The 16,063-nt window shown below is 38.8% G+C and overlaps 1 protein-coding gene across 2 annotated transcripts in view; it reads right to left on the minus strand.

The window, feature by feature from the left end:
• The window catches only part of Ptprb (protein tyrosine phosphatase receptor type B), a 110,339-nt gene that overhangs the window by 77,410 nt on the left and 16,866 nt on the right, over nucleotides 1–16,063 (minus strand). The window contains exons 1-2 of one of the 2 annotated variants that reach the window (XM_069988659.1): nucleotides 5,057–5,437; nucleotides 4,440–4,716 (exon numbers count right to left, since the gene is read on the minus strand). In XM_069988659.1, coding sequence (XP_069844760.1) covers nucleotides 4,440–4,716; nucleotides 5,057–5,110 — 331 coding nt within the window. In that variant the 5' untranslated portion in view covers nucleotides 5,111–5,437. Of the gene's footprint in view, nucleotides 1–4,439; nucleotides 4,717–5,056; nucleotides 5,438–16,063 lie in introns of those variants that run through there. The other variant, XM_069988648.1, reaches the window with a different exon arrangement.

Here is a 16,063-nt window from a genome sequence, read left to right on the forward strand (position 1 = left end):
AGCCACAGTGCCACTTCCGGTTTTCTAGTGGTTTTATTGGAGATAAGAGTCTCACAGACTTTCCTACCCAGGCTGGCTTTGAATCATGATTCTCAGATCTCGGCCTCCTGAGTAGCTAGGATTACAAGCGTGAGCCACTGGCGCCGGGCTTCAGTTTGAGATCTTGAGCCTAGATTTCTAGCTTTTAGGATGGTGAGTATAGACATTTCTGTGTTTTTTTTTTTAAATTTTTGTTAAATTTTATTTTATTGTAAAGATTTCTGACTTGAAGCCACCCAGCTTGTGGTATTTTGTTATGGCAGCCTTAGCCAATCAATGCAATAAATAGCATTTTGAAATAGAAATAATAGCTGATGTGATCATTTGACATTGCTTCTAAATGCTTTTTAAAATTTATTATAGGCAAGGAAATTAGCTATATAAAGTAATTTGAGGAATTCTTTTGGGGGCCTTTTTCTAGGCTGATTAATAAAATATACTAAGAAGGTGATAAATATTTTTAGTCTAGTCTACACATGTTCTCCACCTAAAATACACATTTTGTTAATTACTTCTCTCTCTCTCTCTCTCTCTCTCTCTCTCTCTCTCTCTCTCTCATACACACATACAGTTTCTGTCTCAATAAATAAAATCTACCCACCTATTCATTCATGGTTCTAACTATCATCTATCTATCATCTATCTATCTATCTATCTATCTATCTATCTATCTATCTATCTATCTATCTATCTATCCAATATTTTTGTGTGCCAGTACCCGGGGTTGCCTTAGGACCTTGTGCATTCACTTGGCTTTTCTGCTTTGGTGCTCTACCATTTGAGCCCTATCCCCGCTTCTTATCCATGCATTTAATCAGTATTTATGGAACATTTACCATGTGCTAAATTAAAAACCCATGTTTTCTTCTGGACAAAAATGCCCCAAAAGTTTTAAATAAAAACTTTGAGAAAGCAATGATTTCAAATGTCCTCAGATTGCCTTCAGGAAATAAATTAAATAAAATGATATTCCAGTGAATTGAGATGTCACAATTTAGCTCCAACCAAACAGTTTTTCCAAATATCTAGCAGTTTAAGAAAATGCATACCTTTAGATTTTCATGAGAGCTTATCATTTTTAATGCTAGTGAAATAATTCAGATTATTTCAGAAACATTATATAAACAGAACATAATTATTATTTAGACACCTAAACATCCAAAGAGACAATCAAGTCACAACCTCTGCTTAGGAGGATGAAGTATTTGAGAAGCATTCAATGTTTGATATGTACATTGTGTTGTTTCTCAAAGAAGTCACAATTGAACAATTGTCTTTCTAAAATATTCTTCTTATAAATAAATCTGAGAATTGGCAAGCCATGGCCAGCACATCATACATGAGATGGATTTCAGTTTTTTTTTTTTTGTCGGTCATGGGGCTTGAACTCTGGGCCTGGGCGCTGTCCCTCAGCTCTTCAGCTCAAGGCGAGCGCTCTACCACTTGAGCTACAGCGCCACTTCCATCATACATGAGATGGGGCAGAATTTTCATCCAAGAAAGTCTTGGGAAGCTCTGTGGTCATTATCATCTTAACCTTGCCTCAAGTCTGCTCAAGACTACTAGGTCAGAGACCACCTGTGCCCAGCATCTTTATAAGCTCCCCAGTTGCTACCTGGCATTGTCCCCTTTGCTACCATCATGATGAATGTTTGCTGAACTGAATTTGAATTTGAACCCACATTTTTTAATCCTGATTTAAATTTCTAGAATAGGCTGTTGCTAGAATACTACTCATTTAATTATTTTTTAAATTTAATGTCAAATTTACATATCAACAAAATAACTTGGTATTTTAGGCAATTCATGAGTAAAAAAATCAACAAAAATATATTTTGGAAATGCACAGACCATATAAACTACTGCTGTATCCATTATCTTGTCTTAAGTTTTATTCGCGACCAAAAACACAGGTGAAATGTAATTCTTAAGAAAAAAGAACAAAAATAAAAAATAAAGTACACACATTGACTTTTCTTTGTGGTTTTGTTTAACAGCTCACATTATACTAGATGATATAATTTAATAACAGTAAAGTCTGATTTATGGGACTCATCTTTCTTGCCTAACAGACTTTAGAAATACTAGTACTTATTTATAACTAAATGAACAATGTCCAAAAAGCACTACTGACAAATAAATAAAAACTTAAAAATCCCTCCCTGAAACAATTTTTTCCTCCTTGAAACAATTTTTTAAAAGTTATATTTAAATTAAACTTTGTTTTAAAAATATAGGGCATACTAGGAAGGTTACACCATTGTACAAATGAGCATGGAATAATGACTATTTTCCAAAGACCACCTGCAATGTTCATCCTTCCCACTTCCTCACGCTCATGAAATTTACAGTGACAAGTACCTGTAGAAAGTACTTCCTTAAGGAAAATGACAATATCTCTGAATTCTAACACATCGTAGATGTCAGAGCTACTCTTCTATGCAACATAGTCAATACTAAATATTTCCCAGTGTTTTCAGCATGCTTCTGGATTTGAAAGGTCTACCTGAATAACAATGGAGGCTATTCTATAACTAGTAACACCCCTTTTTCCAAATCCTTTTTCCAAAAAGTTAACCCCAGGGGTTAAACTCCTGCCTTCTGATGTCTTAAGGTCTTTAGCTTTTCTCCAATAGCCTTCTGAAAACTAACTTAGACACACACACACACACACACACACACACACACACACACACACACACACACACACACACACACACACACGCACGCACACACACACAAATTGCTCTGAGACACTGAACACACATCTAGTTGGCTAGTCACTTTTCCCCATGTATTCAACACATCTGGAAGTTCTATGTTATAAATGTCATGATATTAGGTACACAAATGCCCACAGAACTGTTGTCAAATACCAAGACAGCAACAATGTTATGACTGAAAATCCAGATGTCTAAACTTTAAAATGTTCTAATTATGCAGTTGAATTTAGTTCCTCTTTGATTCCATATTGGAAAAAAAAAGATGTGTGTTGTTAACAAGTGGTTTTCCTTTGGACTTAAGTCTTTCCAGTTCTCAGAAATTGAAAGTTTCATCTGAAGTAAGTCAAATGATGTAACTGAGAATTCAGAAGCTTTTCTTTGAAAAAAAAAAACAAAAACCCAAAGAAATTAATAGATGGTTACTTGAGTCCCATGAGATTTCCCAATCTGCCATGGCTACCTTTCAAATAGGAGATTCTTGCACGTCTTCAAAAAACTACAGTGAAAGAAATGATCTTTTCAGGTAAACACTAAACACCTGAAGAAATGATTGGGATAATACATTTCTAAATTTAACTGTCAGAATTTTTTGCTTAGATTTGAGTTTCTAGGTGAAAGGAAAGCTCTCTACTTCCAACAAATAGAAGTAATGTTGAATGGACTAATGAAGCAACAAAAAAGCCAATACCATTAAAGAGTTTGGAGTGCATTTTCAGCTAGTGCTGAGGAGTCAGTGAGATTGCATACACCTGAACTTGGTAAGAACTTAAACGTGAATAATGACCTAGTCGAATGCTCTCATGTTACAGATAAGAAATTGAGGCAAGAAAGACAAACTTTAATCATGCATACATGAAAAGATTTACCACAAGCAGAAGGAAAAATAATTCACTAGAGGTTCAGAGTAATCAAAGACCATTCTTTGACACTATGTCATTTTAGTTACTAAACAAAAACAAACAAATTTTGCACCCTCAATTTAAAGGACTTTCATCCATCCCCCACCCCCCTCCATGAATAGCTCTGTTTATACCTGAAGATTTTATGCTGTGGTTCCAAAAAATAAAAGTAAGATTAGGAAAAGCATACCTGTAATCAATACCCTTCCATTGCTTATTCTAAAAACATTTGCTTAAAATTATTCCAGGGTTTGACAATTTAATGTGATGGATGCTCAAAGCATATCTTTTTCTTTCTTTCTTTCTTTCTTTCTTTCTTTCTTTCTTTCTTTCTTTCTTTCTTTCTTTCTTTCTTCTTTCCTTTCTTTCTTCCTTCCTTCCTTTCTTTCTTTCTTTCTTTCTTTCTTTCTTTCTTTCTTTCTTTCTTTCTTTCTTTCTTTCTTTCTTTCTTTCTTTCTTTCTTTCTTTCTTTCTTTCTTTTCTTTCTTTCTTCAAATTCCCTCTGTCTCTGTCTCTCCTCTCCTCTCACCTACCACTACCCCCTTTCAGGAGCCTGTCAGTTAGCTGCTGTTTCCAGTTCTTAGGGAGCAGCTAACAATCAAACTGCTTCTGGCCAGATGTCCAGATGTGAGGAGATCAGAAGTCCTTGTTAATATTTATCTGCCCAACACACCTTTTCATCTTTTGCATGCCTGGCACTCAAATGGAACCCCAGGTTGAAAAGGCCGGGCCCAGTTCCGAGTGGTTTGGGCTATCCAACTGTACCTGTCACCCTTACCTGTTTGTAAGACCACAGTGCTCTCTTCTCCATCCAGAGAAACAATCTTGAAGTTGTAGAAGGTTCCCGCGTGTAAATCCCTGAGGTTACATCCATAGGTGGTGTTGTCCATCTGAAATGGGTAGCACCAAGCCGCTCTGGAGGTATCACTGCTGTAGAAGACGCTGAAGTTACAGGATGACCCTAAAGTAGTTTTCCACTGGAGAGACACCGCCTGGCTGGAGATCCTGGATTCCATCACGGTGAAGTTACATCTCACTGACTCTGCCAGTCCAGTCTACAAAGAGATCAGAGGGACCACCGTTTTAACAGGCTCACTAAATGCCTCTATCCACCCCTTCTGCCTAGCCTCAGATGGCCCCTTGTCTTTCTAAGCAGGGACGAGAAGCCCACAAGGGGGGGTGGATGGCAGCTTTCTCCCTGGTTGCTGTTTCTCTGGAGCAGCTGGAGCCAGAAGATGGCTTTTGCCTTTGACATCAGGACAAGCTGGCCAGTGTGCTTACAAGAGGCGGACAGGTCATCTCAAGAGATTTCCCCTACAAAGCACAGAGAGGTTGCCGAGTGGAGTGAATTTGGTTTGGGCCCCCGAGAGGGCTGCGTCCGCTTGAGCCACTCACCTGTAGTAGGTGTAGTGTAATCCACAAGGCCAGTCCCGCTCCATGGTTCAGCATTGCGGTCAGGGGTTACAACCCCGGTGAATCCAAGGCGGGGAGATGGGGAGGGGGGTTGGAGGGATGGCTGGACGCTGGATGAAGGACCCACTTGTTGCTGCGCGCGCGCTCAGCGCGCCCTGTGGGCGCAGCGCACTTCCCTGGGGGCTGGCGACGCGCGGGGGCCACAGACGCTGCTGCTCCTGCTGCCGCCCCGGGCGGGCTGCGGACGCGACAGGAGGCGGCGGCGGGGACAGGCGGCCAGCAGCCCTTCCCACGCTGCCATTCTGACCCGCGCTGCCTCTCCCCAAGCCCCATCCGCGGACTTCCGCAATCAAAAGGCAATTTCCTCGTCTCCCGGCAAAGGAACAATGCGCCTGGGAGGGAGGGAGCCCCCCAGGAGCCAACGCCTGAAGCTGCCAAAGGGGACAGAGCCAGCCAAGTTGTCCCCAATGCCCTGGGCCACCGCCTCCCCGGCCAAGGGTCCCATCCGGGTCCGCGGGGCGCTCTGCCTTCTCCTCCTCCCGGACTTTCACTTTCCCCTACTCCGTGGTCCTTTCGCTACAATGAGTGCCGCTGGTTCTCACTTTTCTGACCCCCCCACCTTACACCTCCTCCCATCCACCATCCTCTCCCTCCCTCCTCACCCTAGGCCCTCCTCCCTCCTATCTTCCTTCCTATCCTTCTCATCTGCTTTCTTCGGGATCTTTTTTCCCAGGATTACACTTGACCTTAACACAATTTCCCTAGGTCGTCCACATTCTTTCCTGAAGCCTTTTATTAGAGAGCGTTTGCCCTTCTCACCCCAAAGCATTCATTTGTCACAAGGCTCACCGCCCTGACCCAGCAGGGGAAGAAGACCCCCCCCCTTGCAAAGAGCCAGCCCAGGGTCAAGTTGACCTTCATCCTTTCTGAAGTCATTTCCCCCTTTAATCTTGTAAAGGTCTGTGTATACATATGTGGTATGCAAATAGAGCTAAGCAACAACAGAAAGGTCTCCATCAATGGTGCAACCTATAGCAAAGCAGTTCCCTCACTGACCATCGGGTGGTGACAGCCCTGTCATTCCTAAATCCTCTGACCAAGGCGTTTGCATTTTTGCTGGGAAATACTTTTGATGGCTTAGCGGCACACAGATTTACAAAGAAATGGCACTGACAGTTTTCAGCGCTAATTATATGCCTGTTAGTAATTGCCTCCGTACCTAAGTGACTATGTACGTCTAAAAATAGACTCCAAAAAGGTGCTATCTCCCGCTGTATAATTTTACAAAGGCAACGAAAGCAACATACTGCCACAACTTCAATAATTTTGGGTTTTGAGATGCCATATTAACCAGAGAGTCCACGTTTCAGTTCCCAGATCAGAAAGAGAGATGGTGTTTCCTTCTTTTTCCAGTACACAGATTGTATTACATGTGAGGGTATGTTCTTGGCTACTGTAACGACTGTGTACTTTGAAGAAAAGTAGAAAGATGAAAAGAAGTAAAAAAAGTCTCAATTCTTAGAAACTTGTTTTCCAAAAATCTCCTAATGAAAAATGAAATTCCCTTAAGTTTTGCCACTGAACTACATTCCCAGTGAAAAATGAAGATTTTTCTCCACCTCAGAGATTTGATAAACCTTAAGCTAAAGCCAAAGCAAAGATCCCAAGTCCTCTGTCAAGTTAGCAAACATCCAATGAACATCAAGCCTAAAATATATGTATTATTTCTAGGAAAACAGAACTTCTCTTATTTCTCTATTCAAACCATTTGTCTTATTAAACAACTTTTGATTCTATGTCTTTTGCTCCCAGGTTCAATGTTTTGCAGAGCTTGATTTTCCAGGCTTACCAGTGACACTTTCTTTTCTTCTTCATCAGATATTTTGGACCTTTTTCAAAACTCCAGCTGTTTTCAGCCTTTAGAGGAGTCCCTTTTTTCAATTATATTTCTTTTCAACATTACCTTTGTATTTTTTTTGTTTTTGTCTTACAATGAGAGTACCTCAACTGCAAATCAAGAATAATATTCTAAGTACTATATAGAGCTAGGAAGAATAACACTGTTTCAGCTAAAGCAAGCTCCAATGTGTTGAACAAGTATCAATATATCTAGCAATAGATGACACTCAAATCACACATTTTCTGTCTTTTAAACTCACTCATGACATAGGTCCCACTTGCTAACTTTTACTGCTCATCTTTCTCATTTGTCTTTTCCACAGGGACTTCATACTTATCACAGATCAGTTCTATGGTTTATAAGACTAATATATATATATATATATATATATACACAAACATACATATAAATGTACACATATATACATGTATACACACATATATATGTATGTATCTGTGTGTGCATGTCTATAAACACATGCATATAGATATACATATATCTATGTGTTTATATCTATATGCATGTGTTTATGTATAGATATGCAGACATATTAGCTAGAGTTAAATTTTAGAGCTAAATTTCCAATACACTATCTAACAATTCTTTCTGATAGCTCAGGTAAGTGTATGAAAAGACAAAATTTGAAGAAAACTAAAGAAAATAACAAAATATCCTCATAATTACAAAGTTCAAGTGCTTCTAAATTAACAGTGCTAATTAACTTGCTAATAATGCCCTTGAGGAAAATAAGAAATACTTTCTTTAAATATAGTTAATTTTTGACTGAAAATTAAGAGACATCTAAAATCATTTTTAAACAACTTTAACATCCTCAGTATATATTTAGAAAGGGCTAATAGTTATAAACACTTCCTTTCCATCTGTGGATAACTACTAGGTTTAAATTTAATTTTATCATTATTAAATATTGTTATCTTAAGCTAGACAGTGGAGCTTCCAAATGATTAGCAGATTGTAAACAATTTATAGAATTGCATAAAATGAGACAAGAGGGCAAATTCAAGTTCAGCCTTTTAGTGATTACATTTTTCCTTTTGAAATCATACTTGCAGTATGTGAAAACAGAGAGAATAATAATAGATTCACAAAAGTAGGGAACTGGGAAAAGTTACCAGATAACATCTTTTCTATGAAGAGTTTATTTGAAACTACAAAGTCTAAAGAAACTAATTTATTTTGCTCTTTGTTCTCATCCTTGTTTAGAATTCCTCAAAACTCTTTTCAGCCTATTTATCCTGTATGCCACTACATTTTCTTTAGATATTTCTGCATTCTAGGAATTTAGGATCAATTACAGGGTACCATTTCAGGGCATAACTTTTTCTTCTTGTTTTTAGGAACCTTTTTCCAGACTATATGGGAAAGGTGAGGCTGCTTTTGATTAGCTGTACAGTGAATGTTTTCCATTCATATCAATGATAAGCTATCTTAAATAAAAATAGTGATAGCTATTAGTAGCCATGTGAACACCATCATTATGTGTTCATGGTTGAAGGCATGGATCTTGTTAGATTCCCAAAATACATGCTGAGTGATAGCTCCCATCATTAAAGGCCTAGAGCCACTACTTGAGAGCTGCTACTTTATTTTTGATGTATTTTTATATTTGCTGGTTTATTATAAAAATGTTTTAAAGGTCCATGTTAAACAACCAGAAATGGTGATGGGAATCTGCTTTGTTCTTATAACTCAATAGTGTTTCCATGGCTTGGCCCGCTGAGTGCCCTTCCACCAGGGGATCTTCTCAAAATTCTCCAGCCCAGACTCTAAATATGAAAGCCTACTCCCTAACCCTCTCAGGCGATAGACAAAAGATGGGACTTGCTCAAACAATAGGCTCTGGGAGCCAGATTTGTGCCATAAACTCTCAAAAATCTTTGAATCCTCCAACTTCCTGGGAGCCTGCCCCCTATTTATTACCCCTACTTAAGTTCCTCCACCCTGCCTCCATTACACCACACCTTGTCTCCTGACTCCTTAAATCACCAAGGCATCCCTTTTCAACTTTCCATTAAAGCTGATCTGTGGTCTGTTGAGGTTGTTTTTTTTCTTCTCCTCTTTCTTTATTCTAATGCCCTCATGACTCAGTTTCCTAACATATGGCAAAATCTGAAAAGGTCTTGAGCATAGGATCTTCTGTCGCATGGAGTTTGGGCAGTTAACCTTCCTGGCACATTCTTAGAATGTGCTCACCTTCTTGGAAACTCCTAGAATGTCTCTGAATTTGTATGAAGGCAAAACAAAGAGGGAATGATTGACTCATTGGCTATTGGTAATCCTCTCAGCCTTCAGCACCCTTCTATTTCCCCTCCAACCCTCCCAATACTAATTGGTTGCCTTGGCAACCCAACTTTGACTCCATGCTGTGGTTATCTATGGAATCACAAAAAATCACCTCATTATTTATTATAAGCTTAGGTATGGTTGGAGAACACTATCTTTCATTTTAACCACTCTGGTACTATTCTGGAGCATTATTTCAAATCACAAGAACAAAAGGTCAAAGATTTTAACACAAGATATTGTTATTGCTTAGTCACTTAGGTAATTATAAAAATTCTGAAGCTATGAGTCAGGAATTATAGATGAATCCCCAAATACTGGTAGATGATTCTCATCTACTCTGGGGTTATATGACAATGAATCCATCATAAATTAAATATATTGTAAACTGAAAATATGTTTGATGCACTTACCCCACTGAACATTGTAGCTTAGGAACACAGTGTACTGTAAAGAATAGTTTGTTTACCCACACAGTCATGGAGCTGTGATTGTTTGCTGCATTGCAAGAGAATATTGCTGTTTTATGTGGGGCAATAAAGAATTCTAAGTATAGTTTCTACTGATAGGTAGTACTTGTATACTATTATGTAGTTGGAAAATCCTAAGTGGAGGGTCATCTATGCACACACTGCAATTTTTAGAGCTTCCACTTGGGTTTCAAATATGGCCCTCATACATGCAAACAATCCCATCTGTTGAAACTTTCACATGTTCTACAGCTTTTCAAAAATTAACGAATTAACTTTGTGTTTTTTCATAACCCAAGCTGGCTTCAAACCCATTATATAGCCCTGGATGGCCTGTAAACTTGAAAGCCTCCTATCTCAGCCTTTACTGTTGTAACACTGGCAGAGCAGATACAGCAATGGTACTAATATGTATATCTAAAATTTGGAGAAGCCGATGTAGGAGTAGGGATAGAGCAAAAAAAATTTTTTTTGCCATATGAAGCCATTACAAACATTTAAAAATTCTTAGGTTTACTATTCTATTTTGATTTACTACTATTTTTACTATATAAAAAATTAGGTAAATCTCTCCAGCACAGAAAGCAGATGGCTGTCAACTAGATCCAGTTTCTTGAAGCAGTCATTTTCCATGGGTATTTACCATGATCAGCTACATTGTTATTATCACATGACTTATTTACACAAGAAAATTGTATCTTAACCACCAACACTGGTATTACATGATATAATTCTGTTTAATTACAGAATAGATTAGCAAGAATACAGAGGTATTTGCTTTGGTCTTCTCAGCAGAATCTGCTCTTGCCATTGTACTAGTTAGTGTTAAGGATAGGTGTCCTTACAATGGGCTGTGTCTCTATTATTTCTGTATTCTAAGTAAATTGGTGATAAAACCAATCACTTGTTCACTTCCATAGACTGGGTTTTCACCTGGTTCTGTTGTATAGAAAGGCATGTATCGCTATAGGGAAGGTACTGGTAGTATTTTAAGTACTTCCTATTCTTTCCAACAATAGTGCAGTATATATTTTATTTCTCTTTAGTCTGGGATAAGGACAATTATTGTATATTCATGTAAATGACAAGCACTTCCGGAGAACTTCCTTGAGCTTAGAGAGACCTAAGATTCCAATAGGTAGGCTACTTGAGCCCCAGTGGGCCAGGACAAGAGAGTTATCACTCCCTGGCCACTCAGCCTACATTCTTATTAAAAACAGTTGAGAGGTCCTGTTGCATTTTTTTTTTTTGCCAGTCCTGGGGCTTGAACTCAGGGCCTAGGCACTGTCCCTGAGCTTCTTTTGCTCATGGCTAGCACTTCTACCACTTGAGCCACAGCACCACTTCTGGCTTTTCCTGTTTGTGTGGTACTGAGGAATCGAACCCAGGGCTTCATGCATGCTAGGCAAGCACTCTATCACTAAGCCATATTCCCAGCCCTCCTGTGGCATTTTGGTATAGACCATTTGTCAAAGCTGTTTCTAACTTAATGCAGCATCATTTGTTGTGTCTACCTGACCTACTTTGCTAACACATTCTGTGTTTAGGCTGATGCCCACCTGCTGTCTTCCTTTTAGAAGAGAACTCCTCTAATCTGCTTAAGTTCATAAATCTTTTTCCTATAAATGTGACTCCTTAGTAAAAGGAAATTCAGTTTCTACTTGACAGCTCTTACTTATGGAGTGGGCTAGTATTTATCTACCATGCTATTGCCATCATGTTCTCATGGCCAAAGTATAGGTAGGAACATGTTTTTTAGGTACTTCCTACTGGAGATAGATGATGGGGAATATACCCAGATGTGGCACAAGTCTGAGAGTGGCCCAAGGCCTCTTACATCCTTGTCTCAGGGTTGGACCATCCCCTAAAAGAGTATGGGTCCATTAGATACGCTTACTGCTCAAATCCCAACAGGAATCCATTGTTTTCTCTTATTCTGCAAAGTAGTTTTTCTATCTGATTAAGCAACGGTTGTCCAAATAGGCAGAGTTTTATCACATATGCTGTCATTATTAATATATCTTTTTTAAAATAATCTATCTTTTATAACCTTTCTAAGCATTGGATCACGAGCCTAGGCAGTTACATAGTAATCTGCCTCCTAGCAATTTTACACCACACCGTTTGACATCTCAGTAAGAAGTAGATGAACTGCTAAGGTTTTGAATTAGATCTGAATTAGGTGTGGAGACCTAATGGGGGCTGAAGAGCTAGAGGCTGGCTAGCAGAGATGAGGCAGAGTGCATTGATCAAGTTAATCCAAGTGCTTCATGCATGACCCAAAATGTCATTGTCCTCACTCAGGCCCTTGATTACCTTGCCTCTGACCATTCCTTTGATTTCTCTTGCTGACTTCTTATTCTCCAGTTGCCTAGTCTGACAATTCATTTACTCATTCATCCAGTAAATATTGACTGAACATCTACTGTATACCAGGCTACAGGATACAGGTTTTGTAGATGCCCATGGAATTTATTTTTCCTGCCCCCAAACCATAGTGCCATTTTGTCTTCTTGGATAGCTCCTCCCCATACTGCCTTCCTGTTCCTCCCTGCAGTCTTTAAGTTTCAGCAAAAGCACACCTACCTCTATGTGACCAGATCCTATCTACACAACTGGAAAGGCCCTTTTAAGGAAAAAGTTATCCTTAATATTCCTTATCTCAGTAACACATTTGCTTATTGCAGGGCATTTATATATCTTCACATATTTTTACACTTGCCTCACCTAGTCCTAATTCCTTTAAGAATTTAGGGTGGAGATTGTCTTGTTCGTCTTGCACAGGGCTTGGAATACAATAGAGGAGAGGCTCAGCAATTAGTTTTTGAACTCATCAATGTATCTTTCTAGTTTCTCAGTAAATATTGTTATGTGAATAAGTACTCTAACAAGTCCTTCTAAATAAGGCTGTGATGGATACTGAAGTATCATTCTGGAAGGAAAGGGAAAGGAAAAAAGAGAATAAAAAGAGGGAAGGACAAAGAGATAAAACAGAGGGGAAAAAGATTGATCCTATAGGAAGGGAAAAGGAATGAAAAGATTAGAAGGAGGGAATGTGAAAGGGAGGGAAGGAGAAGGAGGAAGAGGCAGATAATACTGTATTCTGTAGGCAGTGGTTCTGAAAGTGTAGCATTAGCAAAAACCTGAGAACTTGTTAGAAATACAAATGGTAGCTCCTACCACAGACCTAAGGAATCCGAAAAGCTGGGGGTGGAGCCTAATAATCTGTGGTTTAACAAGTCCTCCATTACGAGTTGGAAAAGCCATTAGAATTCCCAAGGACAGCCTCAGAGGGTACACTATACCCTAAACCAAATATTTCATTATCAGGAGAATTAATGTTATCTTGTGCTTTTTCTCTTAAATTTCTCTGAGCTGGTTGCAAGAAGTGATAAGGAAAATTTAGAGGGTCTTGAACAATTTTAGCATGAGTAAATCAGTGACCTTTAGAATATATAATGTGTGTGCTTTGATATTTATAGTACCTCATGAAAGATACAGTGTGGATCTGAAAGGAAAAAGTATGCCAAATGGCATAAAGTTTAATATTAAATGTGAGTTATAAGGCCAATCTTATATGTTTTTCTTCTAGGAAGTGCTTTTGTTATGCAAATCTCACTCAAAGATTTTCTCCAGATATATTTAAAAAGATTCCATCAGGGAAATGTGTCCACTAAAAACTATTACAGTATACCAAATCCTTAAGTTTTAATTTGAATGGCCTCAGTGGTAAACTGGCAAGAGTGAATATAATTTTATCTTGCAGCAAATGTCATGCACTTAGGAAGAATATACTCTAAAATGTTAGGGAACATAAATTTTGATAAGTAGGTTTTAAAAGACCATCCTGCTGTATATTTGGAAATACTGTTTGAGGTACTGTTTGTGGTCCTAGACCAGTTTTCCAGGAAGTAAAACATTTAGAGAGAAAGTTGCAAGGATGAAATCAGAAGGTGTATATTGTATGCACCATATAATTCCTAGCTAAGGGCCTTGTTAAATGATTGGATTTCTGATTATTAGGAGTAACAATAATTTGAGGAGAACATTAAAATAAGTCATAGGACTAGAACAGGTGTACAATATTCTTAACAGGGAATCCCAATAAACCAATTGCTTTGGGCATAGGACCATATATAATGAAGTATATCAACATGTACACCAATATATGGAAATAAAAGGTTATCACTATATCCTGTATGTAGTTTTTTTTCTTTTTGTTTTTTTCTAGCTTCTCTTAATTTTCTGTACCATGTGTTTTGTATGTAAGATTGTTTGATATGTAGAACTGAAAGGGAATCACAGAAACAGCAGGACAAAGGATGAACCAGTGCAACATTGATACTCACTTGATACTATGTGGGATAAGAACCTTACAACTTGGGGGGTGGGGGAATAGGGAGGGGTAAGTGGGAGATAATGAGGGATTGGGTAACAATGATTAAAAACACATGTACTCATTACCTTACTTATGTAACTGTAACTTCCCCATCACCTTTTCAATAAAAAAGAATATATATATATATATATATAAATCATAGATATTGAACATTGTTATACTAAAGAATGATTAAGTCCTCGGATAAGAATGTCTTTCTGTGAACATTTACATGACAATAAATTGATATTGCTTTCAATGTTACATCCAAGAGAGCTTTCTAGGAGATCAGCACCAAAGACATTTAACAGCTGCTCAGTCTGTTGATCATGTCAAGATTTGTTTTTCAATCTTGGAAAGGAGGAGTTGGGGGGGGGGGGGAGAGTTTCAGCAGTGCCCGCCATTTCTCTCAGCTATATCTCTAAACTTTTCTGATATGTTTTTCCACTCCATAGCAATTTCTCACCTTTCCTTCCCCCACTTTTTTTTAAGTCTTGGGAAATAGGCTTTACATAGAACAGCCAATTGGCTGGCACCCAGATGTGACTGTTAAAGAATCATTTTCTCAACCTCCAGGCTTCTGCTGTCTTCATCCAAACCACAGTGGGTTTGGGACACAAGTTTCACACAAGAGCCTCAGCCATAGGGCTGTGATGGGGCTGTGGATATGGGAGGGGCTCTCAGTATGTGGTGTCAGGAGGTAGATCATGATTTCACTAAATCCTGGGATAGTAGAGAAATAAAACCAAGCTTAGATAACACTAACTTAAAAAAAAAAACCCAACACTGGCTTTATAACAACAACAACAACAACAACAACAATGATCTTTCTTAGCTTCTTCAGAAAAGAATGATGGGAAAGTAGACTGTAAAAAATTTCTGTGGGTCACATTATTTCCCATGAATTCTGTGGAGGTTACAAACTAGGGGTGGGGTTTTTTGTTTTTTTGTTTTGGCTTGTCTAGTGAGATCTTGACACTGCTTTGAAAAGTCTGGATAAGAAGGTGATACTGAGAAAATTAGATTTTTGTCTGTAAAAACAACAAGATTTTGAGTGTAAAAAAATCACAGCAATCAAAAGATAGAACCATGCTGGGTGTACATTCTGTTAGCCCCTTGGTTAGGTCTAATTTAACACACCCTTCTCTGCTAGTTAAGGCAGACAGACACAGGACATCTTAGGGTGCTGGGCTGTCAGTGATCAAAGCAGAAGATCAAAGGATCTTATCATGCCTTCTTTAAAAAATGTAAAGTTAAAACCATCCGCTAGCTTATAGGCCCCTTGGAAGAAGGAGTCATTTCATCATTATCTTCTTGACACCCCCCACAGTGTCATGGAACTCAGGGTTTGCCATATGGCTGCAGAATAACCATTTACATTCCACCATTAAACAAGGGTATGGCTAAGTATGTTATCGCAAAATGCAACAGTTGCTGTAATGCAGAACTGGAACTTGTATACCTAACATCCAGTCTTAGCAGAAACTAATGTCCATGCAGCCAGCCCCAGTCCTACATGGACAGACCTCAACTCCATGAACTCTTTTCCATTATCAGCAGGTTGTTCCTGTCTTTGTTGGCTAATCCACCAAGATCCAAACTCTTAGCAGCTGGTGAGCTGGTAGCCCACGTGTGTAATCATAGCTCCTCATAGAGGGTTGAGATTTGAGGAACAAGGTTCAAAGTCAGCCCAGGCAGGAAAATCTATGAGACTCTTCTAATTAACCAACAAAAACCTGGAAGTGGTAGGGTGCCAGGGTGAAAAAGCATAGGGATAGCACCCAGGCCCTGAGTTCAAATCTCAGGACTGGCACACATGCATGTGGAGACTGACTCTCTCTCTCTCTCTCTCTCTCTCTCTCTCTCTCTCTCTCTCTCTCTCTCTCTCTCTCTCTCTCTCTCTCTCTCTCTCTCTCTCTCTCTGTCTCTCAGCAAAG

This window comes from Dipodomys merriami, unplaced genomic scaffold, assembly GCF_024711535.1.
Source record: "Dipodomys merriami isolate MVZ:Mamm:240054 unplaced genomic scaffold, mDipMer1.0.p SCAF_10, whole genome shotgun sequence".
Taxonomy (NCBI): Eukaryota; Metazoa; Chordata; class Mammalia; order Rodentia; family Heteromyidae; genus Dipodomys; species Dipodomys merriami.